General features: G+C 40.6%; 2 protein-coding genes across 4 annotated transcripts in view; both read left to right on the top strand.

The window, feature by feature from the left end:
• FAM135A (family with sequence similarity 135 member A) overlaps positions 1 to 2984 on the top strand; it is an 84944-nt gene extending 81960 nt beyond the window's left edge. For all 3 annotated transcript variants that reach the window (XM_050314425.1, XM_050314426.1, XM_050314427.1), the window contains 2 exons: positions 65 to 178; positions 919 to 2984. In XM_050314425.1, the coding sequence (XP_050170382.1) occupies positions 65 to 178; positions 919 to 1124 (320 nt within the window). In that variant the 3' untranslated portion in view covers positions 1125 to 2984. The remainder of the gene's footprint in view (positions 1 to 64; positions 179 to 918) is intronic.
• A 3435-nt stretch (positions 2985 to 6419) lies between these two features.
• On the top strand, positions 6420 to 17227 carry SDHAF4 (succinate dehydrogenase complex assembly factor 4). Its single transcript, XM_050315507.1, has 3 exons — positions 6420 to 6521; positions 8857 to 9009; positions 13368 to 17227. The coding sequence occupies exons 1-3, from the start codon at positions 6482 to 6484 to the stop codon at positions 13475 to 13477; spliced, it is 303 nt and encodes a 100-aa protein (XP_050171464.1). The 5' UTR covers positions 6420 to 6481; the 3' UTR covers positions 13478 to 17227.
• The last annotated feature ends 3397 nt before the right edge of the window (positions 17228 to 20624 follow it).

Raw genomic sequence — 20624 nt, 5'->3', positions numbered from 1 at the left:
TGCTTAATTATTCTGTCGTAATTGTCAAGGGATTCACTGTAATAGATCTGTTTTTCTCTTGTAGGTCTTCATTACTTCAAAAACATTGTGTTAGTAGGATCTCTGCAGGATCGTTATGTTCCTTATCACTCTGCTCGCATTGAGATGTGTAAAACAGCTTTAAAAGATAAACAATCAGGTAATAAATATCCTGCAAAAGAAACAAACTACTCAGGTTAAAACCTCACAGCTATCAGTCTCATCCCATTTAATTTTGGGTGGTTAACTGAGGCACCTCTATTATGTGTTTAGACACTCTGGACTTACTTCGTAGTAATGAAGAGAGAAAATCCATGTTAGAGCTGAATTGCTCTTTGGATCTGTCCTGTTCTATTACATGCAGGAGGAGATAAGACTGAATAAATTTCTAGCTTACAGACTTTGCTTGAAGTTAGGTGGGATGGACAGAGTCTCCCTCGGTGAACAAGGAGGACAAACAGCTTTGATTTTTGAGGATATTAAGCTGTAGTGTCAAGCCCTGAGCTGTAGTTACTTGAGGCTTAATAGAAACACTAAAAGAAAAGGTAGTTTTCCCATTTTCAGTGAGGGTCAGTTGTTGTATTTACTGTTGAGACATCCTAGCACAATTGCATTCTAGCATTATATATTGACAAATAAATAACTTTTACATAGTGTAATAAATACTGATGAGCACATTCTCACTATAAATGTACAAATACTAAATGCATAGCTTAAAATTATTTTTCCAGCATTTCCAGGGGAAATTAAACTTCCTGTATAATCTACCTTAACAGAACCACAACTTAACACATTTCATTACCTCTCTTACTCTGCAATGTGTTCTTTTTGAGTTCAAGGTCAGAGAATTGTATTTGCTTCTGGTGATTCACACAGTACAACTTTTTTTTTCATCTACAGGACCAATTTATGCTGAAATGATCCAGAACCTGCTTCTGCCAGTTCTTCAAAATAAGGAATGTAATTTGGTTCGTTATAATGTAATTAATGCATTACCCAATACAGCAGATTCTCTCATAGGGAGAGCTGCACACATTGCTGTTCTTGATTCAGAAATATTTTTAGAAAAATTCTTTCTTGTTGCTGCCCTAAAATATTTTCAGTAAGAAAAGCATTGTAAGAGACTTGGTTATTACCTCATTAACAGATGAATTCAAATAATGTGTGGTGTTAAAGTATAGCCTAAGCTGTATTTTAAGAGATATTTATACTTTTTATATGGAAGATAATTTATATCATCCACACTTAGGGCTTTTTAACATCAACTTTACTTTCTAGGTAATGTGGCTGTGCAATATTTTTTTATTTTGTTCTTTTTACTTTTCTATTACTTTTTCTTAATTTGGGGTACCTAATTATTTAGAGATTAAAGCACAGTGTGTACTTTGGTTGGTTTGTTATTGGCTCTCAGACTACAGAATTCAATGTTACTTGGCTACATTTTACAAGAGGCTTTAGATGCCAAAAATAAATTGGATTTTAAAATTCTAATAAGGTCTTATGTGTTCAGTTGTCGTATTTTAGCACTGTAGGAAATTTAACTGGAAACACAATGAGCTGCTAAAATACTGGATATTTGAAAATGACAATACTGCGGGTCTCACTACAGCTTAACAGTTTTCTACAAAATCATTATCGTCATTGTTAAATATATTATGCCTGTGAGAATACATTTTCTACTGATCTCAAAAACATGTTAGTTTACATACACGAGTTTTATTACTGGAACTTTCGTTTTCAGAAGCAAATGGCAACTAAGGATTTTTGAATGTTCAGTGATAGCTGCCTTCAAATAATTGAGGTTTTGCAAACTATTAAAATGGCTCCCTACTCTATCGGTTCTCCAGATGAACATGGACAGTTTTACATGGACTTCCTTGTATGTAATTAAAATAAGTAAACATTTTAAGTTTCTGCAATACTTTTATGAATTTAAGCAATTTTTAAATATTGTTAAAACATTTTATTGACTACAAAGTATTGTAAATATAAATCAGTACATCCTCAAATGGGACAATATTGTAAACTTTACCTGTCTGGTGACACAGATAAAATGTTTTTTGATATACAGGAATGTTAAAGGTCTATTGACTTTCTACTGGTGCTGAATAGCATTGTTTGGTTTCTCCTTCCTTCCCTTTTCTCTGTTTCAGACAATAATTCACTACAGGTTGGGGAAAAAGAGTTACATGTGCATTCACTAATTGTACACTAATTGTAATGAACATTTTTTGAAAAATATAAATTTGTTGTATAATGCATGTTTATTTTTAGCATTGTGTTATTGCATCTGGTGTTAATAAAATGAACAAATGACTCTAATGGAAGCAATTAAAGAAACTGAAATGTTATGCTAATTACCAAAATTCTGGGGAGGCTTTTTTGTATATAATTAATAATTTTGTACTTTTGAAATTAATATAGCAATAATAGTTTATAATGAAGTGATTTTGCATTTGATATGGTTTATTGTATAATAGTCTTTGTAATATAAGGAGGGGTTTTTTGCCTGTAGCATACAGGATGCTCAAATGAGTACCTACAGTTCAGCAATGTGCACACTGTAAAGAGTATTTTAATAGAGTTGTGTTAGGCAAGTCCTTCTGACACAAACATGTCTTAAATACATTCTCACTTTAAAAATGTCTATTTTTATTAATAATTTTGTATTATAATGGTACTACTAGTTCTAAATGTTTAAATTATGTTCTGGTATCTCAACTGTCTTTTTTTTAAGAGCATTATAGTAGTTGTCTAGTGGCTAAACTTTGAATATCCATTTAAGGGCGCTAAAGCTACAAAATATTCCTTGATTTACAACGAGGGTGTTAAACTGCTCTTAGTACACAAGTATTTAGATGGTTCTGTCACTGTTGAAAAATGTCTGTCTACCTTTCTGTCTCTGGAAATCTGAAAATATAAAGCATGCTTTTGTGATCAGCAAAGCAGAAATATCCTGGCAGAAAGTCTTTTTTTTTTTTTTTTTTTAATAGTAGATCCCATCCACTTAAGAAAGCTTGAACTAGGTTTGTTCTTTGAGGAGAACAGACAGTGCAGGAAATCATATGATATTTGCATATAAGTTTATCAAGGAACGGGGCAAATTAAGACAACATTAAATTCATTTTGTCTCCCCTCACTTGTATTGCACAGTGCAGTCCCTATGTGGTCTGGTAGCCCAGCATGTCTGCGAAGCATATGAAGTTCATATTTGCACTTACAGACTCTAAGGTACACTTGGTCTCTGAGCAACACATTCAGCCTTGGATGTTTTGGGCAACTCTGCATGTGTTCTGTGGCATGTTCCCCCTACTTCTGCATATTTCTGCCTTCTCTTTCCTTGACAGAAATAGAGACTCATATATACATAATTGTGTCATCTGATGCAGTAGCAGCTATAAAGTGCTCCATCTCATCACTCTTCCCTTTGAATCAGGGCTTCATCTTCCTATAGTGATAGTGACCTCACCTTTATGCAGGTATCCTACAGCTGCTTGAAGAATTATTCTGCTTACAGAATGAGAGGTAAGAATTGAGGTTGACATTCCTTTAGAAAACTGCCACTCTCTTGTTCCATGAAGGCAGTAGGCTGCCACTGTTATTTCACAAAGCTCTCTGGGGTATTATTAGTAGGTCACTACATAAAATTAGGTAGTGTCTGAACTTCAGTTTGCATGTAGTGTATATAAATTAATTCCTTGGTTTGTGTCTGAATCTTCATCAAAATTAATCTTTCTGGTCCTGTAGATCGAGCAATTGCTACTACTTCGGAAAAAGAGCTCATGTTACATGGAAAATCACCAGGCTTCACAGCAGGCCCAGGAGATTTCACATTCACAGAAAACTTACCCTGTACCCACAGAAGCCCTTGATTCCAAGCCAGTTTTATTTGCCCAGCCCTGCCCAGGTGTGGTGTTCAGATAACCAAGCTTCTTGAAGGGGTCTGAGAGGAAGAATAGGCATATAGGCAGTATCAGAACACTTGCTGCCTGGGGCACTGCTGGTTGTGGTGCATTCCAGATAGCCCTGTGGCCATTACATTTGGCTCATCTGAATTGACCTGCTGCAGGGCTTGTACTACCTATAAGTCTTTTACTTCCCGCTTTTTAGAAAACCAAAGCAAAATACAGCACTGTTTGTGTCGTCCTCGAGAGGCAAGCTGCAGTGCAACAGATAAATGATCAGTAAACAGAGGAAGGAAAACAAAAAAAAAAATTGAACTTAATCACAAAGTAGAATATTCCTGTGGTGTATGCTGTGTTTGTTTTTTCAAGTGTTCAGATTTATTACCTCCTCAGTCACAGGATCTAGAAATGCATAATTCAAGAGTCAAAAGTGAATTTTGCATTTTTACAGCAATACAATATATGAAGACTAGGAAAAAAAATGTTTTGTAGACCTCAACTTATTTTTGGGTGGATAAACAGTACCTCATTAATCCTTCATTGCTATTCCATCCTTACCATTTGAAATTGCACATGTATGTATGCATGTGCATACAATAGATGCATGTATGTATGACTTTCCATGGATTGTGTTAAGCTGTTGAGGAGCAGAGCTTAATATTACTTGGTATCTGCAGACAGCCTGGTATGAGAGTCTTTTTTAAAGGAAGGATTTAATTTCTTTTTTTCTGTATTGAACACCCTAAATGATAAGTTCTTGAACTTCAAAGAGATCTGTTGGGGTTTTTTTTCTTGTTCCTTTTGGCCAGAAGAGTATTTTTTTCTGCGTTCATGTTTATTCTCTCTCATCTAGAGGCCCAGCATCTTGCTGTTAGAATAAAGAAAAGGATTTCTCATTATTTTCAGTCTGTAATGTCTAATTAATCATGTTATAAAAAGCTGATTGAGAAAATGTCACTTGTAAAGCAGTCAGTTATATTTAATCACTTCCAGTGTGCAGCCTTTGCCAGATGTAGAGCAGTAAACTCAAGGGAGCATTGCTGTTCTTAAATTATCAAGATTTACTTTCTTAAACTCTTCAGATGTGAACACAAAATACTATTTTAGACTCAGCTCTCCAAGTTATTTTCTGCAGTTTAGTACCTGTGCACAGAGAGCTTCAAATTCTGTTTAATGGAAGAACAAGGTTAGCTGGAGAAGTTTGAACAGTGACAAAAATCAAATGTTGCCATATTCAAATCATTAACTGTGGCTAATTAACTGGAGCTCCACTCCATGAGCACAGGTGTTACTTATCCCAGGGTTAGGGTTACACTGAGAGAGAGTGTTAAAAGCACCTTCACGCGTTAAACTGGAAAACTGAAAAACTGCCATCCGAAGTCCCCTGGTCCAGCAGCCAGGGTTGCTGGAATCACAGAATCAGATGGGTTGGAAAGGACCTCTGAGATCAAGTCCAACCCTCGATCCACTACCACTACAGTTACTAGACCATGGCACTAAGTGCCACATCCAGTCTCTTCTTAACCTACAGGGACAGAGAATCCACCACCTCCCTGGGCAGCCCATTCCAATGCCTGATTACCCTCTCTGTAAAGAATTTCTTCCTAACATCTAACCTAAACCTCCCCTGGCAGAGCTTGAGACCATGCCCTCTTGTCTTACTGATAGCTACCTGGGAAAAGAGACCAACCCCCACCTGGCTACAACCTCCTCTCAGGGAGTTGTAAGAGTGATGACGTCTCCCCTGAGCCTCCTCTTCTCCAGGCTAAACAACCCCAGCTCCCTCAGCCTCTCCTCACAGGACTTGTGTTCAAGTCCTTTCACCAGTTTGGTTGCTCTGCTCTGGACCTGCTCCAGCCTCTCAATATCCTTCCTGAACTGAGGGGCCCAGAACTTTCTTACTGCTTTCATGCTGGAAGGGTGAATAATGCCTGGTTGAGTGCAGAAAATGCATCGAGCTGGCATAATGGACAGAGGGAGATGAAGTTTATTTGTTAATAAAGCATTTAATATTAAAGTATGTTTTGTAACCTTGAAGTTATGTGGCCTTTAATTTGTAAGGATGAACACTTGGTCCATACATCACTGTGGCATCAGCCAAAGTTCCTTCACGTCCTAGACTGCCTGTTTCAGCAATGTGTTTTTATTATTAAAACCAAAACTAGCAGGATTGTACTACACATGGGAGTTGGGGGCGAAGGGGGGAAGTGGGTCCTTTTAGCGCTAAAACTCTTTAATAGCAAAGGAGAGATAAACTGCCAAAGGTTTGCGGGGAAGGGTGGGGAGAGAGGAGTTACAGCTGATTTCCTGAGCACCCCCATGAGTCCGGAGCTGCCTTCGGGTCCGTGCCTCCCGAGGCGCCGTTCCACTCCGTTCACCGCAGCCCGGGAGCGCGGTGGGTAGCGAGGCGGGAGCGGCTCCGCTGCCCGGACCCTCCGCCCTCACGGGAGCCGCTCCCCGCCCGGAGCCGCCGCCCTCACAGGAGCCGCTCCCCGCCCGGAGCCGCCGCCCTCGGCGCCTGCGCGGCCTCGGCCGCCCGCCCCGCTCCCGGCCCGGCCATGGCTCTGCGGCTGCTGCGCGGAGCGCCCGGCGCAGCGAGTAAGAGATGGGCGGAGGGCGGGAGGGGCCCGGCCGTGCCGCGAAGGGGCTCCTCGGTTTCCTCAGCCCTTCCTCCCGCAGGGAGGGACGGGCGAGGGGGACAGGGCGGGCACCGCCCGGAGCTGCCGGCGCTGGGGGGGCTGGAGGGCGCCCAAGATGGCGGCGGGCGCGGGCTGTGACACCCCCGCCTCGTCAGCCCGGGAGGTCTCGGAGGGTCTCTGTGAGGTCCCACAGCTTTCCCCGCATCCTCCGTTTCCCTACAGCTGTTCTGCTGTCCTCCTGCCCCACCCCACGGATATGAATTAATTATTACTCTCCCCTCTATCGCAAGCCTGCTATCGGGCGTATCTGTTATTACGCAGGTTTTCTTGCCCTGTCGTTGCTGCGAACTTTTTAACGGCAGTGAAATGTTAGACAGTGGGTTAATGTTTGTAGAATAGCTGGAGGGAACTTAACTGTGGCCTTGAAAGTTATTGGTTCATACCCTTCACCTGAGGAGGTTCATGTGGTTTGTTTATAGAGAAATAAGGCAGCCTGGATAACAGAGCCAGTCCCACAGGCCTGAGCTGCGGGTTGGGCTATTTCCCTCTCCAGCAAAACCTGAGGTTCTCTGATGCTGTTGATAAAATACTCCTGAAACAAATCACTACAATATGTGTTAATGGAAGAGCTGGAAAAAAATGTTATTAAGTATTTGTGCTCTGTCAGGTTCATGGCAAGATTCGGCTGATCTGAGCATCCCAGTGTGGGCCCAGCTTCCGCTGCATGCATGGCTTTGTTACGATAAATCATGATCTGTAGGCCACTTCAAAAGATAGGATATTGCAGACGCTGGCAGTGCAGCACCGTTAGAGACTTGGAATTTTCAAATTCAGCTATATCATTGTGTAACTCATATATGTACTTAATAAATGGGAGGGCTTTGTGACAGCCTGCAGGGGATGAGGGAATCAAAGATCACTTTGTAGAATGTGGTATCAACTGATGATAGTTCATCTCATCTTTTTCAGAGGTATTGAATGTTGAACATTTGTTGTTTCTCTGTCAAGAAGAATGTATTTTGGTCAAGAATATCAAGTATTGCAAATAGGAGAATGGATTTTGCGTCTTCTCTGGTGACTAATTGATTTCATACCAGTACCTTAATCTGAATTTTGTTTGAATTTGGACTAGAATACCAGCTATAATTTAATTTTCTAGCTGTCTTCTTTTTTAGCTTGCTGAAGAATGACAGGAGTAGAAAGATCCAGTGTTTGCAACAGATCAGATACTTTGCTGTTGATAGTTTATGTCATTCTTAAACTAAAAAATACTCCTTTGGGGCATTGGCAGCAGTTGGTAGACGTAATACAGTTTATGTGGCTCTAGGGTCTAATGTTAAAGCTGTGGTATTTTAAAATGAGTGAATGAATATGCTGATTCTGGGAATACAGGTGGGTTGTTGGTTGGTGTATATTTAGGTGAGTCAAATTCATGCTGCTTGAGAAGGTTTCCTGATTAAATCTCCTCAGCAAGATAGAATAATATTTCTTTCAGGCACTTTGCACCCTGCTGGTACAGGGAGGATTTCTGTTTGAATGTTCCTTCTTAAGTCAGAGTTGCTTTAGGCTCCTGTCCATAGCCAAAATATTTTTAGAGGATAGTTTATGCTCACTGTGGACACTTGGCTTTTTAACCAAAATGTTAGTAGAACTTTAAAGGAAAAAGTTTATGCTTCTAATTAAAGCATTTGCATGCAGTTATATAATTGAACTTTTATGTGCTCAAAGTTTGTCCTGCTTTTGACTACCAGCTGAATTATTTTACCATCCTAAGGGAAGCCCAGCTATCCTCTGCTGACATTCTGGAAAACCTGTTACTAAGGGAACAACGTTTATTTTACTTTCCTTTGAGAAAGCAGAAACCTTTTCTGACTAAAAAGCTGCTGGAAATGAGCCAAGACCTGGAAATCAGCAGGTTTCTTGGGGGAGGTTAAGCCTTTTCCCAGAAAGCAGAATGTACTGGTCTGTGGTAGCATAATTACTATTTAGAGTCTAAAATACAAGAAGATAACAGCAAAGGTAAGTTCAAGCAATTTAAAATACACTGTTTATGGAACTGAGTTACACAACTAACACAGTTTTGCCTACATATGTTTCTAGGGCCAAAAATAATTATCTGTGGTGATTTCTTAGGTGTTCATGAGTTAAATGTTAAATAAATTTTAGGGCTTGTTGTCCTCTCCTCTGCTCCCTAGTTTCTGAAGTAGAGTTTTTTCAGAGGTGCTTTGAACAGTCCTAGAGTTACTCGATGTTAAACTCTCACATTCATGATACGTGTTCCATTTGCTCGATAGAGTCATCACTTCTGTGCAACTTGCGGAGCAGCTCCAGCTCTAAGGCAGAAGGAAGATCTGAAGCCACTAAGCAGCCACTTAAGAAACCAAAGTTACCAGTGGGCCGATTTGATGAACCAGAAGAGTCCAGTATAGAGAGGGAACCCCTGGAAAGTAAGTCATGTTTTACAAAACTGAAAGCTGTGTTTTAGAGGCAAGACCGTGAGGTGCTGTGCTGATGTCAGTTGAAGAGGATGGCTGGCATTCAGCACTCCTCAGAAATACTTTTTAAGCTTAATGGTTCCAAAAAAAAACAGGCAGGACAATGGGAGAGAGTAATGAGTTGCAGCAAATGGAGTATAAGAGAAAAAGTCTTCAGAGCAAAAGTGGTCAAACATTGCAACAAGTCACCCAGAGAACCTGTGATTCCTCTTCTCTTGGAGATATTCAAATTTGCCTGGCTGTCCTGACCTAATAGCAGCCCTGCCTTCAGCAGGGTTGGGGCCAGGTTCCTGCAAAAGATGCCTTCCACCATAAACCATTGCATGATTCTGAGAAATATAGCTGCTATTGGTCTGTAATAGTACTGTATAGCTGTAAGTGGTGGCAGTAAACTCACGAGGGCACTGGCTACTTTTTATTATTCCAAAAGCCTATTCTATTTCTTAGTTCTCAAAATATTTTTGATTCATGCTGCATTTCTTCAGCAGTAGTGATGACCCATGTTTATCTATTTTGAGGTCTCTAGAACAAGCTTTTTAATATATCAGTATCCAGATGACAAAATGACTGAAGAATCCCGGAATGGTTTGGGTTGGAAGATCATGAAGTTCCAACCCCTTGCTGTGGGCAGGGACACCTTTCATTAGACCAGATTGCTCAGAGCCCCAATCAACTGGGCCTTGAACACTTCCAGAGATGGAGCATCCCCAGCCTCTCTGCACAACCAGTTCCAGTGCCTCACCACCCTCACAGTAAAAAAATTCTACATAATATCTAAACCTGCCCTCTTTCAGTTTAAAGCCAATCCCCCCTGTCCTCTCACTACCTGTCCTTGTAAAAAGTCACTCTCCAGCTGTTTTTTATAGGCCCCCTATAGATACTGAAAGGCTGCAATAAGGTCTCCCCAAAGCTGCCTCTTCCCCAGGCTGAACAGCCCCAGCTCTCTCAGCCTGTCTGCATAGGAGAGGTGTTCCAGCCCTCTGGTCATCTTAGTAGCCTTCTCTGGACTGATTCCAACAGGTCCACATCTTCCTTGTGTTGGAGGCCCCAGAGCTGGACACAGTACTCAGTGTGGGGTTTGTTTTTCACTATTTTTATTTAAAAAAAAAAAAAAAAAAATTCTTATGTGTGGACTTAAAAAGATACAATTCAAAGAATAACTTGCAACTATTTGCAACAAATTAAACACAAGTTTCTTCTGCCCAACATAAGTCTTCATGAGTTAGACATTAACAGGTTGATGCGATATCTTCTCATTCTTCTATATTCACTGTATTTTGTGCCTTTACATGTAAACAGAAAGCCAGGTCTGAAAGCACTGACATCCTGGGGAAAAGAAATACAGACTGATTCATAATCTCCAAAAGGAAGGCAGCAGAGTGCCTGTTGGAAGCAGAATTTCCTTCTGCTGTAGACATTCCTTTGGTAAATACTTCAAACACGTTAAAGGACCCTTCTGTACAGAGCTGGTAATTGCTTCAATTCTTGGGATGTAGTCTGCTTGGATAAATAACATCATTTTCCAGAACTGAGTGTGCTACTGTTTCACGAGAGCATTGCCACACACTTCCAGAAAATTAAAAAGCAGTGTAGCTGTCATATCTGTCAGGGACTCTGTATTCAATATCTGAGTGAGCCAGTGCCATCCACAGTTCAGTCCCTGAGGATGTGCCCCTTGTTTGTTTCCATAAGGCCAGCAGAGCTGAATGATAGCAGCATAAAGTTGAATCATTCCTGACATTCCTTTAAGAAACTGTTCTTATTTTTCCACCTTCAAATCCTTAATTTCATATCCAAAATCCTCAGATACCCTTCCACAGAAGTACCCTTTTTCCATGCAGGGTAAAATGGCACAGAATAGGAGCAGGTTTTGTTCAAGTGTACTAAAAAAAGATCTCTGATTCAAGGGTGTATTTCGCAGATTCCTGAGGCCTCCACAGCAGTTGGGGAAGCTGCATCATGGTGAAAAGCTTCTTGTTTCACAAATTTCTCTGCAAGTTTGTAGTTGTATTATTGTATTACAGTATCATCATTATTGTATTATGGAATCATCTCCAAAAGGGTTGCACTCAGTTTCAGATTGTGACTCACTTGAGAACTGATTCAGAGTTGGAGTTACTGTGTAAGCAGCTATTTAATTCTTGTCTTTTTTTCCCAAGGAAATAAATACCATCACTGCTTCATTTAAAACAAATGCGTAATCAATATCTTTTGCTTTTTGCTTAGGTGTTCTAGGTTTAGAGCAAGACTCAAAGTCTCTTTTTCCTTTAAATTGAGTTGTACCTGTGTATTTTTTACATATAACACAAGCAGTAATTTGCAGATTGCCTATTGTGTTATTAGGAAAAGACTAAGAGTTTAAGCTGCCTGTTGGAATTCCCACTGCTATGTAGCTCCCATGGAGAAATCTTTTGAGTATCTGCATCCACTGTCAGCACATCAGTAGTACTTGGGAATTGGGATGATGACATCTACAAAATAATATTACATGCGTTTGTGCTCCTTGTACTGCTAGAGGTGCTCCAATACTGACATTTCCTATCCTGATGTGCATCAATTTTTAAACAGGCATCCCAGTATGTCATCCTGTATAGCCTCTAGCTCCATGAGTCTTCCTCCATCACTGTTCTTTTTCTCTGCTATTCAGGATTTCTGTTGTTGTCTTTTCTGATTTTCCACCCTGTTTCTCATTACTTGTGTTGTCCACTGGGGCTGGGTTAGGGATATGACTGAGGGAGCCCCAAGCTACATGTATATGTGGGAGGCTTTGGAAAATCAGTATGACAAGGGGCATGTGGAGTATAGTGAGCTTCATGGAGGCCTGCAGTCTAGTGCAGGATGAGAAAAGAGCCTAGGATGGTGCTGTGCCACAAGTACTTCATGGTTTGGTGGCCTGAGTTAACTACTCTTAAGAGACAGCCCTGAGTAAGGGAGCACTGAGCAGTGTAAGCACACTGACCGATGTGCGGAAAGCTCTATGGGGGTTGAGAAAGTGGCGTAAGCTGGCAGAGTGCTTTTTGTAGCAGGATAGGGGGTTTTCATGGATGAAAAGCTGGACATCAGACACTCCATCAGAAGCAGTGTGGCCAGCAGGTTGAAGGAGGTGGTTCTCCTCCTCTACTCTGCCCTTTTGAGACCCCACCTGGAGTACTGTGTACAGCTCTGAGGTCCTCAGCAGAAGAAAGACATGGACCTGATTGTGCAGGTCCAGAGGAGGGACACAAAGATGATCAGAGGGCTGGAGCACCTCTTCTGTGAAGACAGCCTGAGAGAGTTGGGGTTGTTCAGCATGGAGAAGTGAAGGCTTTCTGGGAGACCTCATTGTGGCCTTCCAGTACCTTAAGGGGGCTTATAAAACAGAGGGAGAGGGACTCTTCATACAAGTAGATAGTGACAGGATAAGGGATTCTAAACTGAGAGAGGGCAAGTTTAGATTACAGGTTAGGAAGAAATTCATTACTCAGAGGGTGGTGAAGCACAACAGGTTGCCCAGAGAACTTGTGGATGACCTATCCTTGGAAGTGTTAAAGACCAGGCTGGATAGGGCTCTGAGCAACCTGACTTAGTGGGTGGCATCCCTGTCCATGGCAGGGGAGTTGGAACTAGATGATCTTACATGTCCCTTTCCAACCCATTCTATGAATAGAAGAAGCACTGCTCATGTGTAAACTTAGCACATTGCTTACCAGAGAGAGATGAAAGTCCCTTTGTACCCCACTTACAAAGAGCGTCTCTCTCCTGAGAGGGCATCACAGTGACTTAGTGAGCTTAAGTTAAGTTTTAGAAGGTAAAAAAGGTCCAATTTCTAGCCTGATGTTGATGAATATCAACGTGCCATTTTTTGAAAAACATACCAGCATCCAGGAAAAACAGGTTTAAATACAAGAATAATAGAATCTTGACTAAAATTCAAGTGAAATTTGAAACAGAATGTTTAAAATTAGAGACCTAAACAAACAGAAAGTGACCTGAGGTTTTAGATTTAGTGAACCTGTGTACAGTATGCCTGAATGATACAAGTTCTGACTGCGAATTCATGAGAAATTGTGTTGCTTTAATGCCTCTCGATATTGAGTTGCTTTTTTTATTACCATAACTGAATATGATCATACATATTGCTGATTGTAGTCCAAAAAAATGAAATTAGTTTTGTAGGACTGCAAAATGCTTAACTCAAAGTTGCCTTTAAAAATGAAAGAGAATTGATTTTGTATTTGAAAATGAAACTAAGAGGCAGACATCATAAATGGTGACATCTTTATATTTGTCAGCGTTGTAGGAATTTTAATGAACTTTCCCTGTTATTTTAGAATTTCCTGATGGAATCAATCCTACTACAAAAGAGAGGGGTGGACCTAGAGGCCCTGAACCTACACGTTTCGGAGACTGGGAGAGAAAAGGACGCTGTATAGATTTTTAATATTTAAATGTGTCCATATTGCTAATAAAATATTTCTAGTTGTTGGAAAATATAATGTACAGAAAAAAAATCTCACCTGGATTTGTTGTGAAGCTTCTTGTTTCTGTCATGCTTGTGGTGAATTTTTTGAGTGATATAATGTAAATAAACACAGTGCTGCAACTCAGATTGTGGAGCTGTTGCTTCTCAATGTCTACCTGATCTTTAACACTGCTTACAGTGTGCAAGTATAAATGCAGATATAGTGATGTGAAATTGGTATTCAGGAGATTACTGGGGTGTATAAGGGCTTGGACTTCTGTATGAATGTAAACATTTATGTAGTGTTGTAAAAGTGTTGAAAGAGCTTTGCAGTTCATGAACCTGGACACCATTCATCAAAAGAGAGGCAGCTCTGAGGAGATCAGTAGGTCCCTGGTTGCACACAGTGGTTCACTGGTAACAGCCCCTTTACTCAAGAACCATCCCCTCTGTCCCTATCACAGCGCATTGGGCATTTTTTCCTGTGTGTTGAGCAAGGATGGTCTTGTCTCAGACTGAGGACTGTAAACAGCACAGTGGAAATGGAGGCTTGATTCCCAGAGATCAGCTCATGATGGCAAGTAGTACAGGGGTGCTCTATGTGCAGTTCTACAACACTGTTCTTTATCATCATCATGGCTGGGCTTCGTGAACGAAGACTTGAGAAGGGTTCTACCCACGCTTGCTACAAGAGTGCTGATGGCTGAAAAGGCCAATGCGAGATAGACAAGTCCAGTTGCAGAAGGCACAGCAGAAAGACTCCCCAGGTGATATCTACGAGACGCGATTCTTTCTGCGTTGTCTTTTCTCCTCAAGAGTGATCCTGCGTGTGTTCTCAAAAGCAGCAGCAGCATCATAGATGGTGGTGTTCTTTATAACCTGGCTACTTCCATGCCATTTGCGTTATCTTTTCCTTTGTAAGTGGAGATGCCCACTTTGCAAACAGGCTGCTTGGGGAAAATACAGCATGACTTTCTGACACCTTATGGTCAAAGGGGACTAATCTAATATTGCAGGTCTTTAAGTTATCTAGCATGACACTAAATATCTTTCAGTCAGACTGAGCTCAGTTCTTCGTTCAAGAATTTGCCCAGTTATAAATGCTGTAGTAGAGTGCAAATCTACCACTTATGTGGGTACTTATTAATCAGAATAAGCTGTCATTACTGAAATGTGTGAACACGTGCTCTATTTCTGTGCAAGTTCTTTTTGATAGCCTAAACAAATGGATCTTCTCTAGTCACAGAAGCAGAGAATGGTGTGGGTTTTGCATTACTCTGGCTCTGTGTGGGCTTTGCTTAGCTTTGTGTTTGCACGGTTTTATTAGAGCATTAAAGCGTGTCGGTCCTATCACAAATCTCTGCAGCCTCCCTAAAACTCACTCGACTGGCAGCCAGTGGGGGAGCTCCTTGTTTAAATTTGCTGGTTTGTGTACCTGGTGTGCATGTTACGAACATAGGATTGCACTAAGTATGAGTCCAGATGTTTGTCTCACTGTGATGACATCCTACAGAAGTACTGAAATTGTTCAGTTACAGGTTTACCTACCAAATACCTCTCTGAGGAGCAAAATGAGATTAACTAAAGCTGTTTCTCATTAAGTATGTTATTTAGTGGTAATTACATTTTGAACCTTTAATCTTTAAATTCTGCAGCATGGTTTGGATATTGGAAAATTGGTCTGTATTTATATCTAATTCATTTTAGTTTCCCTTCTGTAGTGTGAGAGTTAGATCTTCCCAAAACCTATTGGCATTTCCAGTTACCTAAAGATATCCTGGGTCAACTATCATTAAACTAAATATATGCTGTTTATTAACATAGTTATTTCTAGTAATCCTTTGCCTTTTCAGTTGCTGTTGGGTTGGAAAAGAATTCCTCACACAATACACCACCTTTTTAACTGGGGAGTAGAAATTTTAACTGGAAGCTTCTGCCTTTTCTGCATCATTATTAAGAGGCTTAACATCTTAATTTGCAAATGGGCAGTAACACTACTGAAGGTATTTTATTTTTGAATTCTAAATCTTCTTCTCCATGGATTGTTGCATGACTTCATTATCTTCTCATACCAGGTTTTACCCTTCCCAGCACACATTCCATGAACGTTTACATAGTTCTACTTCTTGGCATTCCTGATTTTCAGATCAGTTGCTTCGTTCAGCATAGACCAGCTGCACTCCTCCCTGGATGCAGAATTACATCTTTTTGATTGAGCATACAAGGAACTGGTCTCACTTTTCTGTCCTTTTCTTTATGTTTCAGTTGGTTATCTTCAGTCTCCCTCAGCTTTGTTAGTAAGGGCTGGCCTGAGTGCTGTCCAGACCCCTGCTTGTCTTCTTTCATGAAAGTAAAGATATTAGATACTGCCACCATCCATGGAACACCTGGATTTGGAAGATAATTCCGAGAGCAGTGTCTGTACCAACAAGACAGAGTGCCTCATAAAGTCAGGCATTTTTCTTTCTTTTGTAGAATCACAGAATCATTTATGTTGGAAAAGACCTCTAGGATCATCAGGTCCAACCGATAACCTGGCAGTGCCAAGTCCACCACTAAACCATGTTCCTGAGTGCCACATCTGCACATCTCTGAAATACCTCCAGGGATGGTGGCTCAAGCACTTCCCTGGGCAGCCTGTTCCAGTGCTTGACAGCCCTTCCGTTGAAGGAATTTTTCCTAAAATAAAAAGACTCTTGTTAACCCATATTGTAAATAGCTATCAAGGAATTGGTGCTTGGGAAATAGAGGATATCACTTCAGTCTTTGTTTGCAGAATGTGTCAATAAGAGATAAGAAACTGAACATTTGGGCAAAATAGCATGTAAGAGCCATAGAGTGAATGCTAAGGGCCCTGTTGTGTGGTCTGGCAACCAGACCACAAAAAGAGGAACCCTGGGCTCCAGTAATAATTAAACTCAAAATGTTGTGGTGCTGCAAAATCACTTGTGGTACCTGTCAAAACCAGTCATGGTTTGAATGTAACAACTGATATAATGTTATCATAGGGTGCAAGTTATCATTTCTGTTTTGTTTTCTTGCAGTGCCTGCAGTTAGGAAAGCAGCATTTCAGCACTTTTACAATACTCTTCCCAGATGATTACTGTTAGCGATTCACTGAGATACAGCATTAGGGTGAGGCAATGGCTTGTGGCATTAGCCGTCCGATCAGTCACAGGTATGTTTTTATCATAAATACAGATTGAATCTATTTTTATAGTTCTTTCTGTTAGTATAAACAGTGAAAAGCAGCAGGAGTTGTATCCATTTTCTGTTAACTTTCTGGGAGACAAAGGAAAATTGTTCTGCCTATGTAAGCAAATTCTTGCAATACTGGAGGATGCTTGCTGTTCTGTTTGGTTTTCTTTACTAAAAACCTGTATGTTGTGTTTCTGCAGTGGATTGTCTTTTAAACTTGTTGCTGCTGCTTTGCATAGATACACTTTGTACATTTTTAAAATTATGAAACCTTTATTGTTTGAAGAAACTGCTCTGTAATGACTCTATTACAAAATACATGAAGTTACACCGAACAGTTAAAGAAAATACTTGCTATATATTACCTTGTTTGGAAAGTTTGTATTTCGGTGCTGATTTTACTAAGTTAAAATGCAAGATCCATTTACCCTTGATGGTAACACATGTCTGTAGGTAGCACTGTAGAATGCTGTTAATAAAACTTTACTACTTTTCCAGTTGACTGCAATAAATGATCAAAAATTCCAGCAAGCTGTAGTGACAGTTACATTACTTGCCTTTTTATGGCCCTTATTTTGGTATTGTTATTGAAAAAGCAGCACACCATGTTCTTCTGAAATGTCAGGAAAAGAGCAAATTCATTTATAAGAGCACTTCATTTTGTAAGAGAATACGATTTGGGTGTTCCATGGTTTTTGTAATTGTTCATCTGTCAGTAACATGGCATCAAGCATATTAAAGCGTAAGGAAATGATTTGTGTTTCTGTGTGCCCATGGTGATTAAAACCATACACACTTGTGGTTGCTTTCATGCTTTTGTAACATGCAATATAAAATACCTTTTCTTAGCTGGTGTTTTGTGTTGGCTACGTCCTAATGTGGGTATGGCTGTGCTCCCTCTTAATCTCAGTAACTGGTGGTCGGGGAGGCAGTCATGTATAATCTTACCGAGGACTTTTGTTGCAGAAAGGGTGGCACGGTGGAAATCGAGTCATAGTTACAAAATGGCAGATTCTGAGAAAAGATCTATTTAAAATGAATGCTGTAAGAAGTGGAACTAATGAAGTGCTGTTCCCTCTCAATGTCTTGTGCCTTCTGCAGATCAAACATCTTTCTCCATATTCCCCTGTTGATTGACATTGTCTCCACCAGCCAAGAGAAGGGCATCTTTCTGCACATCTTTTCTCTCTGAGAGGAATTATTTGGACCTCTTTCCCAACCACTGATTTCCACAGAGCTTGCAAGAACTTAAGAGTACCTTGAGAGCTCTACACTCCTGGACACCTTTTCAGAACAGGTTGGAGTTACTGACTTCTAAAGTGCTGAGGCAGTGCAGAAATTGGCCTCCCATCCTTTGGAAACCAAGCTGATGAATTCCTTTGAACATACATATTTTCTTCAGAAATATTTAGCACCGCTCTGCAGGTTTTTTTCTGTGAGAATTCATTTATTTTTTTTCCTTCAACATCAGAAGTGCCACCTAAAGCTTACAGCAGCAGGTTCTTTGACATGCATTTTCCAAGCATTAAGTCTCTCAGTCAGCTACGGTCTTGTGCCTGTAAAAAACCCACATATTTTAATGTTGCCATTTTTAGGATGAGAGTGTCTAAAGAAGCTCTTTAAGGTCCTTACTTAACACATTAATTTATATTAAAGCTGATATACCTGGCCATCAAAACACAGTTCTAATTCTCAGGTTAAAGTCTCTGACAAAATCAGGTGAGCTATGATGTGAAGTAGTGGTCAGGTTAGTTCTAGAAGACAGATATTAACTATTGCTTAGGCCTAGGACTCTGTTGTAATCAACTGTTTCAAACTTAAGTGCCTTATGTAACCATCTGTGTTTGCTTCGTAATTAGTTGCAATGGAGTGAGATGCCTCTAAGAAGTAGTTTGTCTTAATAGGGAAGATGAATTTGTCCTTACAGATGGTGAATGGAGGGGGGTGAAGTGCATCCTCTCCATTGCCTTTGAAGGCTGACTGAACAGCTGTCCTAGGCGAGGTGTGAATTACTGGCTGCCTTCTCAGAGGGAGGAGCTTTGCAGTGAGGCAACAGCACCTCCAGTGCTTTTGCTGCCTATGCCCTTCCCGAGCCTTGCTTCCAGGGAAGGGATTGTCCAGGGCCAGCTCTTCGACACGTTGTAAAAGGGAGTTTGCTTACCTTAAAATGAGAGGAAAAAGGCTGAAGCTAAGACTTTGAATTCCTTCTGCCTATCCACCTCCAAAACAAATACCTAAAGCATAATATATCCAGGAGGGTAACACTGAATGTAATTACATCTGGGTGATAAGACGTATCTCAAACCTACGAATTTGTTGGGGTTTTTTTCCCTAATAAGGAAAGGGTGAAGTGCATCAACTAACAACTAAGCAGCCTCCTTCTGATATGCTGCTGACAGGGAGCCAATATCAAAATAAAACTGGCAGACTAGGAAAAAGAATCATATGTTTGCTCAGCAAACCTTTAGTGTATGTGACTTCCTCGTGAGAGGTTAAAGAACAAAGGATGGTGTGTTTCCAATTCCCATTTGAAAGCTGGGAAAATTTCATCATCTCTTCTAAGAGAGATGAGCAAATGTTGCTAATCTCAGGGAATATCCTGCTTTTAGCCTATTTTTTTTACCCCAGGGCTTTTACTTGCAAGTATGTATGATCTTCAGACATATTTTTTTCCAGATGATTTTCTTGAGACAGAACTGCAGTATAATGATATGTAGCTCTTTGGACTGGTGGGCATATTACTTCGTTCTCCCTGCTTTTGGTGATGTCATTTTTTTGGCTTGATAGTGACAGCTACAGCTCTTTTATTATTGAATAGCATATCATTTAATTCTACTTTTAATTTTTGCCATCCTTAAAGCCGTTTTTTGATATGTACCCTTAGTTCCACTGGAGTAGTAATTAACAGGATAGTTCACAAAATTAATCAAAAATTTCAGGTGTTTCTCCCTCTCCTTCCTTTCTCTGAAAGTAATATTCTGATAATCTGGGGGGTTTGTATGTGAAGATCTTAATAACAGTCAAGTTCCATGGACTGGAACTTCTCCAGTTGCATTTGAATCTCAAGTTCAAGTTTATTATTCTGTTAAAATGTAGCTCTTTTGGGAAGTCAAGGATGCAGAGAGACGAAAAGATGCCTCTAAGAAGTAGCACCAGTCTCCCTGAAAGTTTTTCACATAAACCCAAACTCATTTCAGTGTCTCCTCGGTAAAGGTTACTTTACTTTCAGAGCATGTGGCTGTGGTCCAGTCTGTCCAGTCAGGACACTCCAGTCTGTCAGGGCAGTCCCAAACTAAGTTTTTAATGCAGATGGATGGCTTAGTTTGCACAGAGAAATCTCATCCTAAAGTAGTACAGGTCTGACTGGCAGGTACATTGCAGGCTCACCTGAGTACCGATGCAGTTGCTTGTAATACTGCGAGGTTGATCTCTGAGCCAGGTATTATCCTTCTGGTCCTATGTGTCGTTTCCATTTTGAAGATAAGCTGGGATTTATTCCTCCTTAAGAACAGAAATCTCAAAGAGGTGTCTGTACCTGCTGCTGTTTTGGGAGATGTGCTGCGTCCTCTCGTCCCCTTGCTCAGGAAGACCTCTGATGGGAGAGCACCTGTCAGGGAGAGGCTGAACAACACACTGAACAGGTGCAGGAGGCAACAAATACGCCTTTGGACAGCTGATCACCAGATGGTCCTTCCTGTAAAACCATTTGTAGTGAAGTGTATGATAATACTGGCCGTATCACAGAGGCCTGCTGGGTTCCACAAACCCTCCGTGAGGAGGAAAAATGGAATACTCAGTGCAGGATCCATGCACCTATTCTGGTGCTTTGCAGGAAGGCACAAAGCGAACAGCACAAGAATGCAAGGAAAGAATAAGTATTTTCATTTCACCATATTATTGATATAAGGGTGGAGAAGGAGATGACCAG

This window comes from Myiozetetes cayanensis, unplaced genomic scaffold (assembly GCF_022539395.1).
Source record: "Myiozetetes cayanensis isolate MyiCay16 unplaced genomic scaffold, myiCay2020 scf2-11, whole genome shotgun sequence".
Taxonomy (NCBI): domain Eukaryota; kingdom Metazoa; phylum Chordata; class Aves; order Passeriformes; family Tyrannidae; genus Myiozetetes; species Myiozetetes cayanensis.
This window is presented reverse-complemented; position numbering and strand designations above follow the sequence as displayed.

Coding starts and splice junctions, on each gene's coding strand:
- SDHAF4 (XM_050315507.1), top strand. CDS start 6,482: ATGGCTCTGCGGCTGCTGCGCGGAGCGCCCGGCGCAGCGA. Junction 6,522..8,856: donor CGGAGCGCCCGGCGCAGCGA/GTAAGAGATGGG, acceptor TTTGCTCGATAG/AGTCATCACTTCTGTGCAAC. Junction 9,010..13,367: donor AGAGAGGGAACCCCTGGAAA/GTAAGTCATGTT, acceptor CTGTTATTTTAG/AATTTCCTGATGGAATCAAT.